The sequence below is a fragment of the Exserohilum turcica genome (assembly GCF_000359705.1).
Source record: "Exserohilum turcica Et28A unplaced genomic scaffold SETTUscaffold_1, whole genome shotgun sequence".
Lineage (NCBI taxonomy): Eukaryota > Fungi > Ascomycota > Dothideomycetes > Pleosporales > Pleosporaceae > Exserohilum > Exserohilum turcicum.
In genome coordinates this window covers 2,192,439-2,209,958 of record NW_007359914.1, presented here as the reverse complement: position 1 = coordinate 2,209,958, position 17,520 = coordinate 2,192,439, and the positions used below count along the sequence as shown (strand labels likewise).

The window sequence follows — 17,520 nt, the reverse complement described above, 5'->3', positions numbered from 1 at the left end:
ACAAGTACAGTATAGGTAATTATGATGAGCGGACGTTTCCCCGTACCGCCTAGCCTGTAAGTAGGTGTACACACCGCTTCGACATTGTCTACTAGCTTTCCTTTTGTTCCGATTCGGCTGGAAACTCGTCGCGATGGAAGTTGAGGGGGGGAGGGTTTTCTTTTGCTTTTGCTTCATTGTTTGTTTTTTCTTGTTGGCGGGTAGTGGTAGATCGCAATGGGGGAGCTGAGGAGGGAGGTTACTTTTTTTTTTTTTTTTTTTTGCTTCTGGTGTGTGGCGCAGAGGACTAGAACGCCCGTGGTATAAGTAGCGGGTAGCGGTGTATTTGGGGCTGTTGGCTGTGGCTGGGTAAAGGTGGGACGAGGGGTGTGATTGGCCGTTGGAGGGTTGGGTCCGAGGATCCAAGGGGGAAGGGGGTCGTGTGCGACTTGCAAGGGGTGTGTGTGGTGAGAAGGATGACAACGGGTGCGTGTTGTCGTGTACGAAAAATAAGAGATGTGAGGAATTCCAAGCACACACCATCAGAATAGGATGAGTAGCTAGAGCATCTGCTCATAATAAAGTGTCCGTCTATATGTATAACTTTTCCCCAGATACCAACCTGCCTCCAACATTCCATGTCAAATGCCCGCTTACCTCTCCTTCCTCGCCAACACCCAAACGAAGACAGCATCGCCCTCGGCCTGCTTCACCTCCCTGACCTCAACCTTGAGTCCAGCCCTTTCCACCATTTCCACGCTCTTCTCCTCTCCCCACCCACTCCAGAACATCCAGCCCTTGTCGTGACCCAGCCACTGGTCCTCGACCTGCGCGGCCATGGCCGCAACCGAAAAGTTTGCCAGCAAGTATCCGCCTGGCTTCAGCCACTGTGCAATCTTAGCCATGAGCAGCGTCTGCTCGTCACGTGGCAGGTGGATGATGCTGTAGAATCCCGTGACGGCATCAAACGTCTCTGGCGGGAACGAGAGACTCAGCATGTCGCCCTCGAGCAGCGTCAGTCTGTCGGCGTAGCTGGCTAGATTGGAGCGGGCTAGGCTGAGCTGCGCGGTGGAGATGTCGTTGGCGGTGATGCGGAACGAGGGGCTTGAGCATTCCAGCAGAAACTTTGTTGCGGGTACGCCGGCACCGCAGCCGAGTTCGAGTACCGTGGCCGTGTCCTGGTGGTAGGACTGCAGGCTAGTGACTAGACGGCCGAGGTAGTCTAGACGAAGCTCCTCATGGGGCTTGGTAAAAACGGTGTTGTACGTGTCTGCTATGGCGTCGTAGGACGCCTTGACCTGGGCTTTGACGTCTTTCGGGACTGTATCGAGTTAATCATGGGTTTACCGCCAGGGGCCGCTAACCGCCAGGCTTACTTTGGTCCGTCATGGTGTTTGGTGCTGTTGCAAGTTGCTCGTGTCGTGGCGCTGCAGATTCGATATATTGAACTTTCGGTCTTTCTTTTATGCCAGCAATAGTGATTCAAGGTGACTCTTGTGGTTGGCCTGACTCACGACGTATGCAGTACCACAATGTTAGGTGCCCCATGGGGTTGGATGCCACGATGAGTCTATGGATGAGTCTACAGTAAGCGACAAAGTGCCCGGTGGATGAAGACGCCTGGTTTGTACGACCAAGATGACTCTTCACTCGACGTGCTTGGAAGCCGAGTCGAAGCAACCATATTGGAGATGCGAGTGCTTGGCTAAGACTCTTGACGCCGCACAGCATGCTGAGTAAGTCTTCGATGCGGACATGGCAGTAGAATAAGCGCAACACGATAAGTACGTCTGTCTACGTAGCCACAACACCATGCAAATGGAAATCCACGTTGAACAGAACAACCTAAAAAAAAACATTAGGATTTCCACAACGGCGTCTACACGTACCCAACATGACGGTGCCAAACGCCCCCTTGATCAGTAGCCTCGGGCGCACCGAACACGCGTGCACGTTCGTTCCCAGCGTCACGGGTTTCAAGTCCCCATTTCTGCAGGCGACCAGCCACCATCTGCAGCCCAATCCAACACCACACCGCACGTACCAACAGCGACGCAGCCTTTCCCACATGCTACTACACACAGCCATACGAGCATCAAGACTGCAACTTGAACCTCGACAGCATCATGCCATTGCATTCCCTGGACCCGTAACCGCATTCCAGCCGCTCCCCCCATGGCCATCTCCGCGGAGAAACGCAGCGACGACGGCAACCACGCACACACGCACAGGAGAAAAGTCTCCGCTTGCCCTTCCCTGCAACCTGACCATCATCATCATCATCATCATCGTAGCATTGTCATCATCATGGCCGTCATCCTCACGGGTTCCCGCAGAGCCGCCAGAAGCCAGCGATCGTGCCACGAATATTACCGAGGCATACTTACAGTACTTAGCGGGAAAAAAAAGCAAAGAAATATATTAACTTGGTTACTTTACTATGACCATGTGCTGATTGAACAGCCGTAAGCAAACCCAAGCACGTCCAAGCAAATGTAAGCCAGCATGACAGGCGCAATATCTTGTCTGCCGGGAAAAGTCGGCGCGGCAAAGCGGCTGCTGGTTGCGTTACTTACCGGGGGTGTGTTCCTGCGTGTGCGTGTGCGTGTGCGTGCGTGTGTGTCGAACGACCATGACCATGTCAACCCCCATGCCGAGGACCATGGGCCGTCGGATGGTCATGGTGTGATTCTTAGTCATAGCATACATCTGTGTGTACGTAGGGTTTTGCAGCATGCACGTGAGAAGAAGATTTGTGTGTATTGTATTGTATTGTATTGTTTAAGATATGTACATGTAACACTAAGTGACTATGTGTGCTGTAGAAATTGGATATGTGTCGTTTTTCTTCTTCTTCTTCTTCTTCTTCTTCAAGGTAGACCTGAGTCTTAATATGTACGTGAAATACGTACACAGACCCACCAAGTAAAGCGTGTGTATGTGTGTTGCAGCCGGGCATGGGAGACGAGGATCCGGCATCCTTGATTTCTTACCATAATTTACAATAAAGTACTAACTTGATACTTGGATACGTGGTCTGAACAACACACACACACACACACACACCCAATCAACGCTCCTTTCTCTTCGTACCAAATACTCGGGGTCCCCCGTGCCTGAACATCACAGCACGCACATACATACACAGACACAAATACATACTACAAGCGTAACAGATCAGACCCCTGCTCCATCCCACGTGGTGCGCACCTAATCTCAGCTTGTACAGCAACCTTGGTGTTGGTACTGGTGGTGGTGGAACGAGGCGGAAAACTCCGACAACCCAGTTACCATACCATACCATACCACAGCGGAAGTAGCGGAGAAAGCATTTCCACATACGTAACAAATTTCCAATCCCTTCTTTCCCCCCCCCCTTCCCAAGATCTGGTACTAGGCGTTATACAAGCCTTTTTTATTCTCTCTCTCGCTCTTTCTTCCGAGGCATATCCATACACGCCATGTGGCATGTGTAGTAGCAGAAAAAAAAAAGACCAAGCGAGTTTGTCACGTCAGAATCGCATCATGCGGGTTTTTTTTTAGTCAGTACAGGGAAACGCATGGCCATTCATCCTTTCATCCATCCATACATGGATGCTGTATTAGCAATCTGGTCTCTAGGTAGTTTTGCGGCAAGCCTCCGGCCAGAGGCGGAGCGCGCGCGCGCGCGCGCGCGTGTGTGTGTGACTCTCAACGGCCATGTGCTGCTACGGTAGAGAAAGCTGGGCTTTTTTTGGTTTGCCGCGGAGATGTAGTGTTTGGCGGAACTTGTAGGAAAGGCGAAGAGATATGGGGGGTTAAAGGCAAAGTATATAGTGTGGTTGTTGGTAGGAGGTGGTGAGTGGCTTGGATATATATTATTTATCATACAACGACAACGACACAACGACGACCTATATCAACCACTACGATCAAACCAAGCATTGACGTTATACTATCGAAGAAGAAGAGAAAAAAAAACAATTGTTCACCACTAGCATGGCTGCTCTGACGCCCGCTCAAGTCCAAATCATCAAGAGTACTGTGCCTGTTCTTGCTGAACACGGCACAGCCATCACGTCGCGATTCTATCATGATATGCTCGAAGCCAACCCCGAGCTAAAGCACATTTTCAACAACACACACCAAGCTACGGGACACCAGGCCCAAGCCCTTGCCGGATCGCTGTATGCCTACGCGGCCAACATTGATGACCTGGGAAAACTGAGCCCTGCGGTTGAGCTCATCTGCCACAAGCATGCAAGCTTGTACATTCGCCCGGATCAGTATGCCATTGTGGGGAAGCATCTACTGGAAACCATGAAGACCGTGCTTGGGGATGCAGCAACGCCAGAGATACTCGAGGCGTGGGGCGCGGCGTATTGGCAGCTGGCAAACATTATGATTGGAAACGAGGGCGACCTGTACAAGGAGACGGCGTACTGGCCGGACTGGCAAGACTTTACCATTGTGAAGAAAGAAAAGGAGAGTGACGAGATTACATCATTTTATCTGCAACCCGTCGATGCCAATCTCAAGTTGCCCATGTTCAAGCCAGGACAGTACATTTCGGTCAAGGTCTTTGTTGAAGAGTTATATGGCGGCGTGTGGCAGGCCAGACAGTACAGCTTGAGCGACGCGCCTGGCAAGAGCTATCTGAGAATCAGCGTGAAGAAAGAGCCTGGGGTCGAGGTTGGAGAGGCCAAACACATGGCACACGAGGGCTACATTTCCAGCATTCTGCACGACAAGAAGCACGAGGGAGATGTGGTCAAAGTGTCGCATCCGTTCGGCGACTTCTTCATGGATGTGGACAAAGTCGGCGAAGACGCGCCTGTAGTCCTCATCTCGGCCGGAGTCGGTGTTACTGCCTTGATGTCCATGTTCAACTTTTTGATGGACACCAAATCATGCCGACCCATTACCTGGATTCACGGAGCGCGCAGCTCGAGGACGCGGGCGTTCAAGAAGCACATGGACCAGTGTGCAGCGAACCATGGGAACGTGCATGCAGTATACCACCTGTCCGGTCCAAGCCAAGAGGATAGTCAGGGACAGGACTACAACGTCAAAGGCCGCGTGAACCTGGACGGGGTTGATAGGAGCCTCGTGCACACGGACAACCGCCAGACACGGTACTACTGCTGCGGACCCACAGCGTTCATGGTCGACGTTGAGACCAAGCTGAAGAGCTATGGCGTTCCAGGCGAACGGGTGAAGATGGAGTTGTTTGGTACAGGCGGAGTCTCCAGGATCTGAAGGGTGTGATTCTTAGTCAGGCGTCGGGCCTTTTCTTGTCCTTGCTCATATCGGGCGTAAGTCGGCTTTGTCAGGCGTCTGTTTTTGTCAGGGCTGCGCGGGCCGACCAGAGGGAGGGTTGCGTCGGTCTCGCAAATGTATACTAGTTTGTAGATTCACGTCCATCAGCCTATCGGTAGGAAACAGAAGTTTTGATGGCGCAAACCGAGTCATTGCTATCTGACGGGTCTGTGCCGCCATCATGTTTCGCACGCTCTTGCAGCGTTTGGTGGTCGACCGCGCGCACCGTAGGATGCCATTTGCAATGCAGTGGGAAACCGCGTGCACGGGAACGGCAAGCTATGGTCGTGCAACCCCCCCCCCAGGGCCCGACGGCGGGAATGGCATTGGCCGTGTTCCAAGTATCTGGGTGGGTTTGCGGGTCAGGCCCGGCGAGGGCAACTTGGCCTTGATGACTGGCTGACTTGAGCGACGACTGCAGCCCACCACGGCGGCGGCGGCGGCGGTGGGGGATGCATCCACGTCGGCCGCCCACGAGAGCAAAAAGAAAAGAAAAGAAAGGTCGACAATGTTGCCGCGGATCAATAGGGGCAACACGAGGCTCACGATACCATCGTGGGCATGGCTGGGCATGGGCCGATGAAGCAGGGCTGGTCAGGAGCGCACGACGGATAGGGCCGAATGGGGAAGGTTGTGAGCAGTCGCTTTCATGCGGATCCAAGCGAGTCGGAAGCAGTGCCGCAGCAACATGGGCCGTGGGCTGACTAAAAGCGCGCACTGGAGGGCGGGGCGGATAGAGCAAGAGCAGCAGCAGCAGCAGCAGCAGCAGCCGTGGCAGTTGGCAGCAGTGCTGTGTGTGTGGTAGCGGTAGCGGCAGTGCCAACAGCAGCGGCATCGAGTGAGCAGCCAGCAGCGGCAGCATGACGGGGCATGGGGGTGCAACGTGGACACTGTGAGGCCCACGAGCGCGAGCCCATGTGGGCGTGCATGCGGGCAGCGCGGGCGGGCCACCAGGGCGGGCGAAAGGGGCAGTTTTCTGGAAGAGGCAGGGCGAGGGCGAGTGAGTGCGTGACGAGCAATGCAAGGCGGGTTTCTAGAAATTGCAGAGAAGGACGCTCGGATCGAGGGCGTGCAGGGAAGGCCGCAGCCAGTCGCCCTTGCGCCGGAACGTTGGTCCAGGGCGTGGCCAAGGCGAGCTGGGGCCGCAACCGCTGGGCCAGTGTGGGCGTGTGTGTGAGGCCTCATGGCAGCCAAATCTGCGGCGCCCTGTGCTTCCAAGTCGAGCGACAAGAATAGCTCCTTGAATTTGGCCACCGCATGAAACAAATGTGGCCGGCTAGCGGGCAGCGGGTGCAGCGGCTAGGCGCGTTAGTCCTGGCCGCAGTGGCAGCAACAAAGAAGAGCGCCAACGAGAGACGTACGCGGTTGCAGGCTGCGCGCGGCGATCGGCGAGCGACGCGCTGGCAAAGGCCGCCGCCGACACAGGCAGCCATCGTTTATGCTTTTGGCATGTGTGTGTGATGCGCATCGTGATAATGCAGGGGCCGGCGAGCTATAGTTTTGCGCGTGCACAATTAGCAGCAGTGAGCGGCCAGGGGTGGTGTGGGACGTGTGTCGATGATGGAAACGTGTGTAGTGTGTCCTTGGACTGATGTAGCAGTGAGGCTGGATGGAGCAGCGAGGGGTTGGCGTGGCGGAGAGAGGGAAAGTGAGGGGGGCGCGGCCAATACGTTGGCCGCGCTGCACCTGCCTGCCCGCCTGCCCGCCTGCCGTCCTTGGTGCCTTCCTTCCTTGGTGCCTGCCTGCCTGCCTGCCTAGGTGGGACGCGCAAGCACAGACGGATCTAGCGGAAGCATACCGGGCGCCGGGCTCCCCTAGCAGCGCGACTAGCAGCAAAGCAAAGCACCTCAGCATGCCATGTCCATCGCTTTCCTCACCGCAACTGTCCACGCCTACTACACGACGTGCGTGGTTGAAATGTCGGTGGGAGAGATTCAGACGCCCGCCCTAGTCGCCCGTCTCTCTGCCCGAAAACCCACCACGTGCCGTTTTTTCCCTGGCCTGGGCAGCGGGCCCCCTCCCTGCCCCAATCTGCCTGCCGCCCCCCCGAAAGGCACTACGCCGCCTTCCGCGCTGGTCGGGAAAACAAGGTGAAAGGGGGACAAGGGGGCTCTCGAGACAGACTTGCTACCATCGGCGATTTGACGTTGCTTATACCTTGATGTCGACAGAGGCGCGGTGTGAGAGTGGGTGTGGGTGTGGGTGTGAGAGCGAGGATGGATGGATGGGTGGATGGATGGTTGGTTGGTTGGATGGGCGTGGGTGTGTGTATGCGTTGCCATATATATCGCCAATGAGGCCATGCTGACCCCCCCCCATGAACTCACGCAGGTGTGTTTCTGGGGGGGGGGTGGAGGGTTGCACCTGCACCTGCACCTGTGGCGGCCTCGTGGTGCCTGCTGCCTGTGTGCCTGTGTGGGTGGAGGCCCGCCGTTCGTGAGCCCAAAGTGTTTCCGCCGCGCGCTCAGGGGCGGCCACGGCCGTCTCACAAGGCAGAGAGCAGCGCGCCTCCCATGCTCGGCGCTTTTCTTTTCTTTTTCCCCTTCTCCCCCCCCCGCCGCGCCCAATAGGCGGCGCTGCTGCTAAAATGGCCAGCTAGCTGTGGTGGTTCAGAGGGCTGATATACTTGCTGCCGTGTACATATACACGACATAACATGCTACAGGTACAGCACATGCACACGGCGTGTGCTTGGACGCAGACTTGTCGCCTGCTGCACGGCCCAAGACAGTCTTATGCACCGTGCCTCCTGCCTTCTAGCGGCCTTCTATAGCCCTTCGAAATTGGGCCCATGCGCCCTGATCCCAGCAATGCCTCCACGAACCGCTGAGTCGCCTTGCTGCTGCCCTGCCGTGCGCCTGCTCTTGTATCTACTATGTACCTACATACACAGCACATACCCTTCTCTATACACTCACACTATTATGTGTCAACGTAATGCCATTCCCACATGCCGCACAAAACGGGACATGCACTGCTGCCCGCGCCCGCATGCGCTGCCCAAGGGAGCGAGCACGAGGGAAGGGGGACTGTCATCAAACCCAATCAGTGGCACCCCGTCCCAACCATACCAACAAACAGCATTGCGTCAACCCAACACACGCTGCTGCCACTGCTCTCAACGTGAGGATGCGCGTTGGACATAGAACACAGCACTGCTATCTGTCCGCTGCGCGGTGGATCTCCATCTGTGCACAAAAGCGCCACCAGCCAGGTCGTGGCCGCATGACTGCCCCGGCTCCTTGACAGCTAGCAGCGGCATACTAGCAGGAATCGTCATGGTGAAGCTGTAGTGTCGCGAGCGCAAGATGAGCGCAAGGATAGCGCTGCTCCACCGCTGCCTCTGCTCGCTGCCATGGCCTGCATTGATGTCGTCTATTTCAACGTGCCCGGCTTCCATGCCCTCGCAGCGAATGCTTGCCCTGTCCACAGCGCCCGAGACAGATCGCATTGCGAGCAGCCTTCCAGAGATCCTCTCCAGATCTCAAAGCCCGCCTCCTTGCGAACAAAGCGACCCCGATAGCCCTCACATCTGCACAGAGTAGACGCAAGCGGGCCAATTGCCTGCCACACTGAGCCATGCCGCATGAACGTGAATGCCCTCCACACCACCCCCCCTCCCCCCCTCACCCCTCACCCCTCGCCCCAAAGAACACACACTGTCAGCGCACGGCTCGCGAACCCGATTGACAATGACATGCAGTTGCAACTTGAATGTCTTTTTTTTTTTTTTTTTCGCTGCTCTTTTTTTTTGCCGGCCACAGGAAACACGGCGACCAGGCGCCACAGCAGCACCGCCAGGCCTAATAAAATAAAATCAAAAAAAGGGCTGGTCGGCCGATTGTTGGGCGGAAGCAATCTAAGCAGCCCTTGATGTTAGCCCGTCAACGTCACTAGGCCGTCAGGGTGTGTGGGTGCCCGCGCATCCACACCCGTCGCTGCACACACACACACACACACACACACACGCACGCACACACACGCAGCGCCTGCACACGACGCGGTGCTTCGGATAGGACAACGGTTCGCCGCGTCGGGAGCGTGCCAGCGAGCGTGCCAGTGAGCGTGCCCGTCTCTGCGGCAGGGCAGGCGGGACTGCGACGGGGACAGGTCACCACGACACACGACACGACACGACACGCCGACACGACAAGACGCAGGCGGCGGCGGCGGTGGCCATCTCACGCAACCCCTGTCCGGGGCCCGTCGCGTGGAAAAGCCGTCGGTCAGACTCGCAGTTTCAGTCGGTCCTCGCACCAGGGCTGCATAGGCGGCAGTGTCAGTTCAAGTGGTGTGTAGTGGAGGCCGCCGGGCGCTTGGACGTCGGCGCATCTGCCTTGCACATCGTGCTCCCTTTTGTTGACTAGCGCCTGCGAGGGATCCGCCCACCGCCCAATCCGCCCTAGCGCCTTTTGCACTTTCTGGGCAACTACGCGCAACGAGGAAAGAAGTACCTGCAGACTTTCAACACCACGTCCCCCCATCACCGCCCATCCCCTGCCCCGACACCTCACCCGTCTATATCTATCTCAGGTACGTACTGCTGCATGTCGACGGTCCGCTTTCGCCCCGTGCTGCCCGCGCATTCCCGCCACAGAGACCCTTCTCACCGCTCCACTCCCCTTTTTCCTGCCCCAAACCACCTGCCCGGCCTCGCTGCCAGACCGACAATTTCTCGCGCGCCACTCTTTTGCCCCCTTCCGCTCGCTCCTGACGCCCGCCTCGACGACGCTCCTTCACCCACGCCCACGCCCCAGCTAACCTGAGCCTTCCAGTGCTCTTGTCCTGCATTGACCGGCGCGCGGTCCGATCCACGACTCGACTCCTGCTGACCCCCCCAATCCAATCCAATCCAATCCAATCCATCTCGACGCTGTCGTCCAACACGTCCGCGGATCCAACCACCGCCAAACTCCACCACCTCCACCACCATCACTACTGCCACAGCCACCACCGCGTCTGCTACCCATCGCGGCCATCACAGCGCGACTTTTTGCAATTGCGAGGCCCTTCGCCAGCCCGCTCCCACCCTAACCTGGTGCGCACCGTCCCGTCCTTCTTGCTCGCCGGGCCTATTAGTGCCCTTTTCTTTCTCCCTCACACATACACACACACCCTCTCTCTCTCTCTTTCTCGTCGCTCGTCACGCGAAGCTCGCTTCGAGACAAATGGAGCTCGACACGATTCTGAACGCGAGATTAACAGCGTCGCTAGGAACCGGAGCGCTCTTCACCATGCAGCACGCAATGCAGCAGCAGCACTTTGGCGCGCCGCCGTCGTATCTGAACGGCGGCCACATCAAATCCGAAAACGGCTCTGAGCGCGGCGTCTCGCCTCACCCGTCAGACTCGTCGCGCTACTCGTCGCAACAGCCCCAGCAGTCCCTGCCCTCGTACCCATCAATTCCCCAGCAGCACATGAACGGTCTCCGCTACCCGTCGCCCTCGCAGATGCAGGCGCCCATGCCCATGCTGAACAACAGCAACTACATTCCAAACCCCCCAGACCACGCGTACGCTCAGCAACAACAGATGCCAGACACGCAGGTCCAGCACCAGCACAATGGTGGTCGTCCCGCGTCCGACACGGGTCCACCAAAGGCTTTCGCGTGCTCGACCTGCGGTAAAGGCTTCGCGCGACGCAGTGACCTCGCACGTCATGGTACGAAGCTTGGACCGCAACATCAAAAAGCAGCGCACTGACACCTGCAGAACGTATCCACAGCGGCATCCGCCCTCATGTTTGCGATTACCCAAACTGCGGCAAGCAGTTCATTCAGCGTTCTGCCCTGACCGTTCATCAACGTGTTCACACTGGCGAGAAGCCCCACATGTGTGAGCGATGCGGCAAGGTAAGAGTTTTTTTTTGCCCTCTTCCACATGGGCCCCCGCCTCCCCTCGCCTCCCCCCCCGTCTGGCTTTTCCTGACTAACGACGAAATCAGCCCTTTAGTGATTCTAGCTCGCTGGCGCGCCATCGCCGCATTCACTCTGGCAAGCGTCCATACAAGTGCCCGTATGCCGACTGCCAAAAGACTTTTACGCGCCGCACTACTTTGACACGTCATCAAAACCACCACACCGGCACGGTGGAAGAAGCTGCCGCCGCCACGGCCGCCGCCCTTGCCTCGCGTGCTTCTGCTTCAAGCAGGACGGGCCGCTCTGACGGCGGTGACTATTCCGAGACGGCTTCACCGCTCGGCACACCCTCGCCCAATGACCGCACGCTGTCTCTCTCGCCCGCCAATGGAATGCCTGCGGGTGGCATGCCTGGACTGCACCGCCAGGGCTCCGACTATGCCTACATGGGCGGTATGAACGTCCCTCCTCACATGCGCCACGAGATGCCCCAGCCTAGCCCCCGTGCCTCTCCTGCACTCACTGCGCAATCGTACGCGTCCAATGTGAGCGGCACTCGCCCGGCCATTACATCTCACCCGAGCGCCTATGGCCCTCCGCCGATTCTTGAGCCTCCTGCGTCTGCAAACCACAACCAGTCCGGCACCAACAGCGCCAACGCAAGCCCGCACATGTCTGCCATGGGCTGGCAATCACCTGGCCAGCAGGCCCTGCCCTCTCCGGGCGCTGCAGACAACGGCTATGTGTACCCTGAGCCTCAGTACCAAGCGCAGAACGGCATGTACTACCAGCACAACAACATCCGCCGCCCAAACAGCACCGAGCCCGACCACTACAACCCCAACCAACAGCGGATGGGCAATGAGATGTGGGCTCCTGCCGTTCAATAAGTACAACAATGCGGTAACCTAATGCCTCGATCGACCCCTGATAAAAGAAAATTCCGTATCGCGTCCCATGTAATTGCATGAGCAGTCTCGACCGCCTAGCGCGGACGAGGTGCCATGAAGTCAACAGGGCCATTTCGAGCCATGGTGCCACGACGGTGTACCATTGTTTACGCGGGTAAAACTAATACATGCGAGTCCTTTAGACTACTGATGTTTTCGGCTGGCAGGACCTATACCCCTGTGTCTCTCCAAAAATTTCCTTCTGCACACTGGCGTGTTATATATTGCTTACATCAAAATGTCCTGCATGGTGGACTCGTTGGGGTTCGCAGGACTCGAAGCGCTGAGGGTTGTTCTTTTTTTTTACATGTTTCCGGGCTGTTGCTGGCTCCCTTTCCGCTGCGAGTGTGTGTGTGTCCCCATTTCCGTTTTGGTTTTGTCTGGCGACGGGTTTCCAGGAGTTTACTTCTACTTGCTCTCCATCGAGAGCTCACCACGGGATGGCAGGCGTTTGGCGTGTGGGCGGCACATCAAGATTGGCAAGGGCGTCTCGGCGCCCATATCTTTCTGTCTCGCTCTTCTCTCATGCACATGGGCAAATCTCTAGACTGGTATTTAATGAAGGACTTATATCCGCTTTTTAGACTATAAACTTTTCTGCGCAGGCAGAGCCAAAAAATGTGAATTAGTTAATCATTGGGCGTGTGGGTATTGTGCGGACTGTTGGCATGTGTCGTCTCGGGCTCCCATGGTAGGCTGTGTGGAAAGCGTGCAATTCGCCATGTCCAAGGCCATGCCCCCGTCCAGGGTGGCTATGTGTGTGTGTGTGCCGATGGTGCCCAACCTGCTGCTACTGTAGGCGCACCAGCATCCATCTCCAAAACACACAGTCTGCGCCTTTTGGCACGCGTCCCCGGCTTTCCCAAGCAGCCCGAGCCCGCCGCCAGCGCTGATGCCGTGTCAGTAGGGCTTGTATGACTTGCCCATGTCCCTAGCATTCCATGCTATAACCAAGAGAGCCGGCTGACGAGGTGCATTCGTCAGCCCCCCATTGGCAATGGCCGCTGGCAACTGGGACGCTCCGCCAGCATGTCTGGGCGCCGTGGAGCCGGGCACATGAGCGGACGCCGCGGTGGGTTGCCACGGCCATGGCCTGCCGTGCGCGTCCAAAGCGTCGAGGCGGAACGGCATGCGCATTCCTGGGGTTGACGTCGTAGCGCTTTGACCCTGGGCTTCGGTCGCTCGGCCGGCCCTGTTCCATGCAGCGGCAGCTGGTCATCAGCGCACCAGCCTCGCATTACGTCTATCCACACTCTCTCCTGCATACCCATTTTACCCCAGCTTGCCACACCTCCCACTAGACACACAGCCCACCCCCATTTCCACCGTCGCTGGGCATCCACAGGGCCAGGAACCTCCGCGCCATCCATTGCTCGAGCCCATCTGCTTCGTGGCACGTCATACGCCCAGCGCTCCAGCTCCGGTCTGCACCACACGCCTCTTGCGACCTTGCCTCCCGACAGCTCCACTGCTCTTACCACGTTGCACCATCTGAGCCTCGAGCCCCGTCGCAGCCATGAGCAAAATCGCAAGATCCGTGAAAAACGTGACAAAGGGGTACAGCCAGGTTGAAGTCAAGGTCCGGAATGGTAGGGAGTTACCTCACCAGCTACACGTATCGCGGCGCATCTGACAATTGCAGCCACGAGCAACGATCCATGGGGCCCCGTGGGCTCAGACATGGCCGAGATTGCCCAAATCACATTCAACAGGTATGGCGCCCTGCCTGGCCCTGTCTGCACCTCTGCTAACCGCCGCGCCCCAGTTCGACCGACTTCTACCAAGTCATGGACATGCTCGACAAGCGCCTCAACGACCGAGGCAAGAACTGGCGCCACGTCCTCAAGTCGCTCAAGGTGCTCGACTACTGTCTGCACGAGGGTTCCGAGCTCGTTGTGACGTGGGCGCGCAAGAACATTTACATCATCAAGACGCTGCGCGAATTTCAGCACATTGACGAAGACGGCCGTGACGTTGGACAGAATGGTAAGCCTAATTTCCGTTGCAAAACACTGCTGCGCAATCAAGCCACTGACACCCATGTAGTGCGAATGGCGGCCAAGGAGCTGACGTCGCTCATCCTCGACGAAGAGCGATTGCGCGCCGAGCGAGCCGACCGAAAGTCATGGAAGTCGCGAGTCACGGGCATCGAGGAATACCCTGGAGCGGGACACTACGGTCCAGGTAATGGCGACGCAAGGCACCCGCGCAACGGCGACCAGCGCCGCAACCGTAGAACCGAGGAGGAAGACATTGAGCTCAGACTGGCCCTTGAGGCGAGCAAGAATGAGGCCGAAGAAGAGAGGAAACGCCGAGAACGCGGAGCCAGGGCCGATGAAACTGACGATGATCTGGAAAAGGCAATCAAGCTGAGCAAAGAGGAAGAGGAATTGCGCCGCAAGGAACTCGAGCAGACCAATGCAGACCTCCTCTTTGGAGAGACGACTGCTCAGCCCAACATCTATCAGCCCACAGGAAACAACCAGGGCTATCAGCAGCAGGGTCAGGTCGACTGGTTCGGCAACCTGATGGACCAGAACCAGCAACAACAGCAACCCCAGAACACCGGTTTCCTCAACACGGCATACGCGCAGCCTACAGGAATGCAGCCCCAGCAGACTGGCTTCCAGAACGGCTTCGGCGGCTACGGAGGTTTTCAACAGCAACCAGCCTTCGACCAGTTTGGCGCCCAGCAGCAGCAGCAGCAGCAGTACTTGCAACCCCAGCACACTATCCAGCCCCAGCAAACCGCCTTCAACAACAACCCGTACGGCCAGTTTGGAGGCTATGGAGACATGGGCCAGCAGCAACCGCAGCAAGACCAGAACACACTTCAGCCTGGTAGCCACAACCCATGGGCTAGCAACAAACCCCAGGATTCCCTCATGCCGCAGCCAACTGGCTCCAACAACCCATTCGCTCAGTCCTTTAACCGACCACAGACCAGCCAAGGCTTCACAAAACCGACGCTCAACACCCTCAGCGAGCAGAAGAGTCACCCACAGTTCAACAACACAGGCTTCGGCGCTCAAGCATCCTTCTCTGCGCAGCCGACGCCGCAGCCACAACAACAGCAACCCCCGCCGCAACCACCGCAAAAGGAAATGGATCCGACTGCTGCGCGACTCAATGCGCTCTTGGCAGCAGGAGAAGGCCAGGATACTTTTGGCAACGTGGGAAATATGCGTATTCCTGCTCAACATACGGCACCTGGAACGTTTGTCAACTCGGCTGGTGCGGGTTTGAACAAGCTCAACGCAAACGCCACCGGCAACAACCCGTTCCTGAACTCGCAGTTCACGGGTTTGCCTCAGCAAAACCGCTTGATGCCTGCGCAGACTGGCCCAGCAAACAACTTTGGTGCCAACCCGTATGGCAATGCCAACCCGTTCGGTGCCCAGCCGCAGCAACAGCAGAACCGACCAGCTGGAAGCAACAACTTAATAGATTTATAAGTGTTTCAGGTGGAATAGGGAGAGCATATTTCCTATGTTTGCGGCCTTCGCTGTCCAATGTTGGTAGCTGGAGCGCGGCTGCTGGAAGCCGATATTTTTTTTTTTTATTCCATGCTTCCAAGACTCTATGGCGGGGGGATGTTCGGAGGCTTCATAGTCATGGATTCACAACAGACTGACAAGGCGACCGAACAGATGAGCGGGACATGCGGAGGGGTTTTTTCTTGATTCCCTTTACTATTAATTTTCTCGACCTCGGCCGACTGCGTTGATACGAAAGCCATAAGTCTGTAACGGTGATGGCTTGTGTAGATAACAATTTGGTCCGAACTATTGGACAGAGGTAGATTTCACCAATGCTATCCTCCATGTTGAGGTCATGTTGTCAAGATGGTGGAAGGTGTGGTGAGTGCTGAAGACTCTCCTTCACCTCACCCGTGCTGCATTCACGGTGATTTGCTCGTCGAGGTGACACGTGACGCAATCATCATGCGCACTGACGTTTGGGTCGCTAGGACCTCAGACGCGCTATTGCTGGCTCTTGACCCCGCAATCACCCACCTTCCGACCCGCGCGAATCCACTTGCCTGTTCCTGAACTTTTGTTCCTCAGTCTTTTGTTTTGTCAGTGAGCCCTTTGAGTCTTGCTGTTTGTATTTGTATTCTCGCCCTTGCCCAGCCCTCATAATCTATTTCCCAGCACACTCGGCCATGGTTGGCTATCTCCCGTACCCATCTTCGATTTGATTGCCGCATTTCGTACAACCCGACGCGTTGTTACCTCCCCCACCGAGATTCCTTCTCCTACTCCACAAGAGCAGCTAGCAATGGATCGCCGCGCAACGCCTAGACGGAAGCGCCTGACACTGGCGGATGAGGTTGAGCCCAGCGATACGAGATCTAAGAGGTCTCGTACATGCGCTTCAGCCAGCGATGCGCCCGCAGAGACTTTGTCGTCCAGCGCCAGTCCCTCGAACACGCGAGCTCGAAGCGGCCTTCTGACGCCAGAAGCCAGTACATTGACCGAATCCCAGCCTACACCGTCTCACTCGACTGTCGGCGTCGACGATACCCTACAGACCCCGTTCCCCTTCATGAAACTCCCCGCCGAACTCCGCATTCACATCTACCACATGGCTCTTGTACGCGAGGAGCCTCTCCTCCTACATGCCGACCGCGCTCCTGAGAAACTAGAGGAAGACGACTTTCCGACACCAGCCCCCGTTCTACGCAGAGTATGGTTTCACGGCCCCGAACAACGACCCTATGGGAATCAGCGCGGAAGGGGTCATAGCCCAGGGCCTGAACGTATCCCACTCAGCGATCCCATCATCCCAGAGATCTTGCGGGTAAATAAGCAGATATACAAGGAGGCGCGACAAGTTCTGTATAGTGATAACGTCTTCACTCTCAGCTTAACGAGCGGTATCCATACCCTTTCGACGCTCCACCAGCGCTCCCGCAGCCTTATCAAGCACGTCGTCCTCACGATACCCTCACACCACGATATCCTCGATGGATTCGCCGACCTTGTGCGCCTAGGCCTTCGCTACTGCTGGGGGCTCAAGACATTCAAGATTATCCTGCAAGCCAGTCTGCCGGATGACGGAAGAATGACGGGAGCGACAAGCGTATACGCCAACGCGTTCCACATACTGAGGTGGCTTCCACGAGGCTGTAACGTAGGACTCGAAGGAAACGTAAGCGACACGGTCAAGAAGGTGGTTGCTGAGGAAGGCAGACTGCAGGCTGTGCTTGACGAGGTGAGTTTGCTTGGTCAGGCGTTGAACAACGGGGAATAAAAAAAATCTAACGTTGGACAGGCAAGCTATCTCAAAAGGCAACATCAAATGCCTGAGCGTCACTAGGTGTGTGCTATGGCCTGAGCCGCCCCCATCTTGTGCTCTTTTCTTTTCTGTCTTAGTTTCTGAGCGATATAGCCTGTGGGCCTTGCGGCCTCAGTGCTATGGAGAGTGGAGACG

General features: G+C 56.8%; 6 protein-coding genes across 6 annotated transcripts; 4 read left to right on the top strand and 2 right to left on the bottom strand.

The window, feature by feature from the left end:
* Positions 1 to 518: 518 nt before the first annotated feature.
* SETTUDRAFT_133676 (uncharacterized protein) lies at positions 519 to 1,775 on the bottom strand. Its single transcript, XM_008022681.1, has 2 exons — positions 1,356 to 1,775; positions 519 to 1,300 (listed from the first exon to the last, which is right to left on the bottom strand). Exons 1-2 carry the CDS (start codon positions 1,366 to 1,368, stop codon positions 633 to 635), a joined length of 681 nt encoding a protein of 226 aa, XP_008020872.1. The 5' UTR covers positions 1,369 to 1,775; the 3' UTR covers positions 519 to 632.
* A 2,182-nt stretch (positions 1,776 to 3,957) lies between these two features.
* Positions 3,958 to 5,217, top strand: SETTUDRAFT_85063 (uncharacterized protein; the record flags this gene model as incomplete). Its single annotated transcript, XM_008022186.1, has 1 exon — positions 3,958 to 5,217. One exon carries the CDS (start codon positions 3,958 to 3,960, stop codon positions 5,215 to 5,217), a length of 1,260 nt encoding a protein of 419 aa, XP_008020377.1.
* A 3,178-nt stretch (positions 5,218 to 8,395) lies between these two features.
* On the bottom strand, positions 8,396 to 8,728 carry SETTUDRAFT_18481 (uncharacterized protein; the record flags this gene model as incomplete). Its single annotated transcript, XM_008021897.1, has 1 exon — positions 8,396 to 8,728. One exon carries the CDS (start codon positions 8,726 to 8,728, stop codon positions 8,396 to 8,398), a length of 333 nt encoding a protein of 110 aa, XP_008020088.1.
* Positions 8,729 to 10,445: 1,717 nt separating this feature from the next.
* Positions 10,446 to 12,024, top strand: SETTUDRAFT_18480 (uncharacterized protein; the record flags this gene model as incomplete). Its single annotated transcript, XM_008021896.1, has 3 exons — positions 10,446 to 10,938; positions 10,989 to 11,128; positions 11,221 to 12,024. The coding sequence occupies 3 exons, from the start codon at positions 10,446 to 10,448 to the stop codon at positions 12,022 to 12,024; spliced, it is 1,437 nt and encodes a 478-aa protein (XP_008020087.1).
* Positions 12,025 to 13,399: 1,375 nt separating this feature from the next.
* Positions 13,400 to 15,870, top strand: SETTUDRAFT_162394 (uncharacterized protein). The gene is made up of 4 exons (XM_008022680.1): positions 13,400 to 13,673; positions 13,727 to 13,796; positions 13,850 to 14,070; positions 14,131 to 15,870. The coding sequence occupies exons 1-4, from the start codon at positions 13,601 to 13,603 to the stop codon at positions 15,537 to 15,539; spliced, it is 1,773 nt and encodes a 590-aa protein (XP_008020871.1). The 5' UTR covers positions 13,400 to 13,600; the 3' UTR covers positions 15,540 to 15,870.
* A 495-nt stretch (positions 15,871 to 16,365) lies between these two features.
* Positions 16,366 to 17,406, top strand: SETTUDRAFT_18478 (uncharacterized protein; the record flags this gene model as incomplete). The annotated part of the gene is made up of 2 exons (XM_008021895.1): positions 16,366 to 17,301; positions 17,362 to 17,406. 2 exons carry the CDS (start codon positions 16,366 to 16,368, stop codon positions 17,404 to 17,406), a joined length of 981 nt encoding a protein of 326 aa, XP_008020086.1.
* Between the last annotated feature and the right edge of the window lie 114 nt (positions 17,407 to 17,520).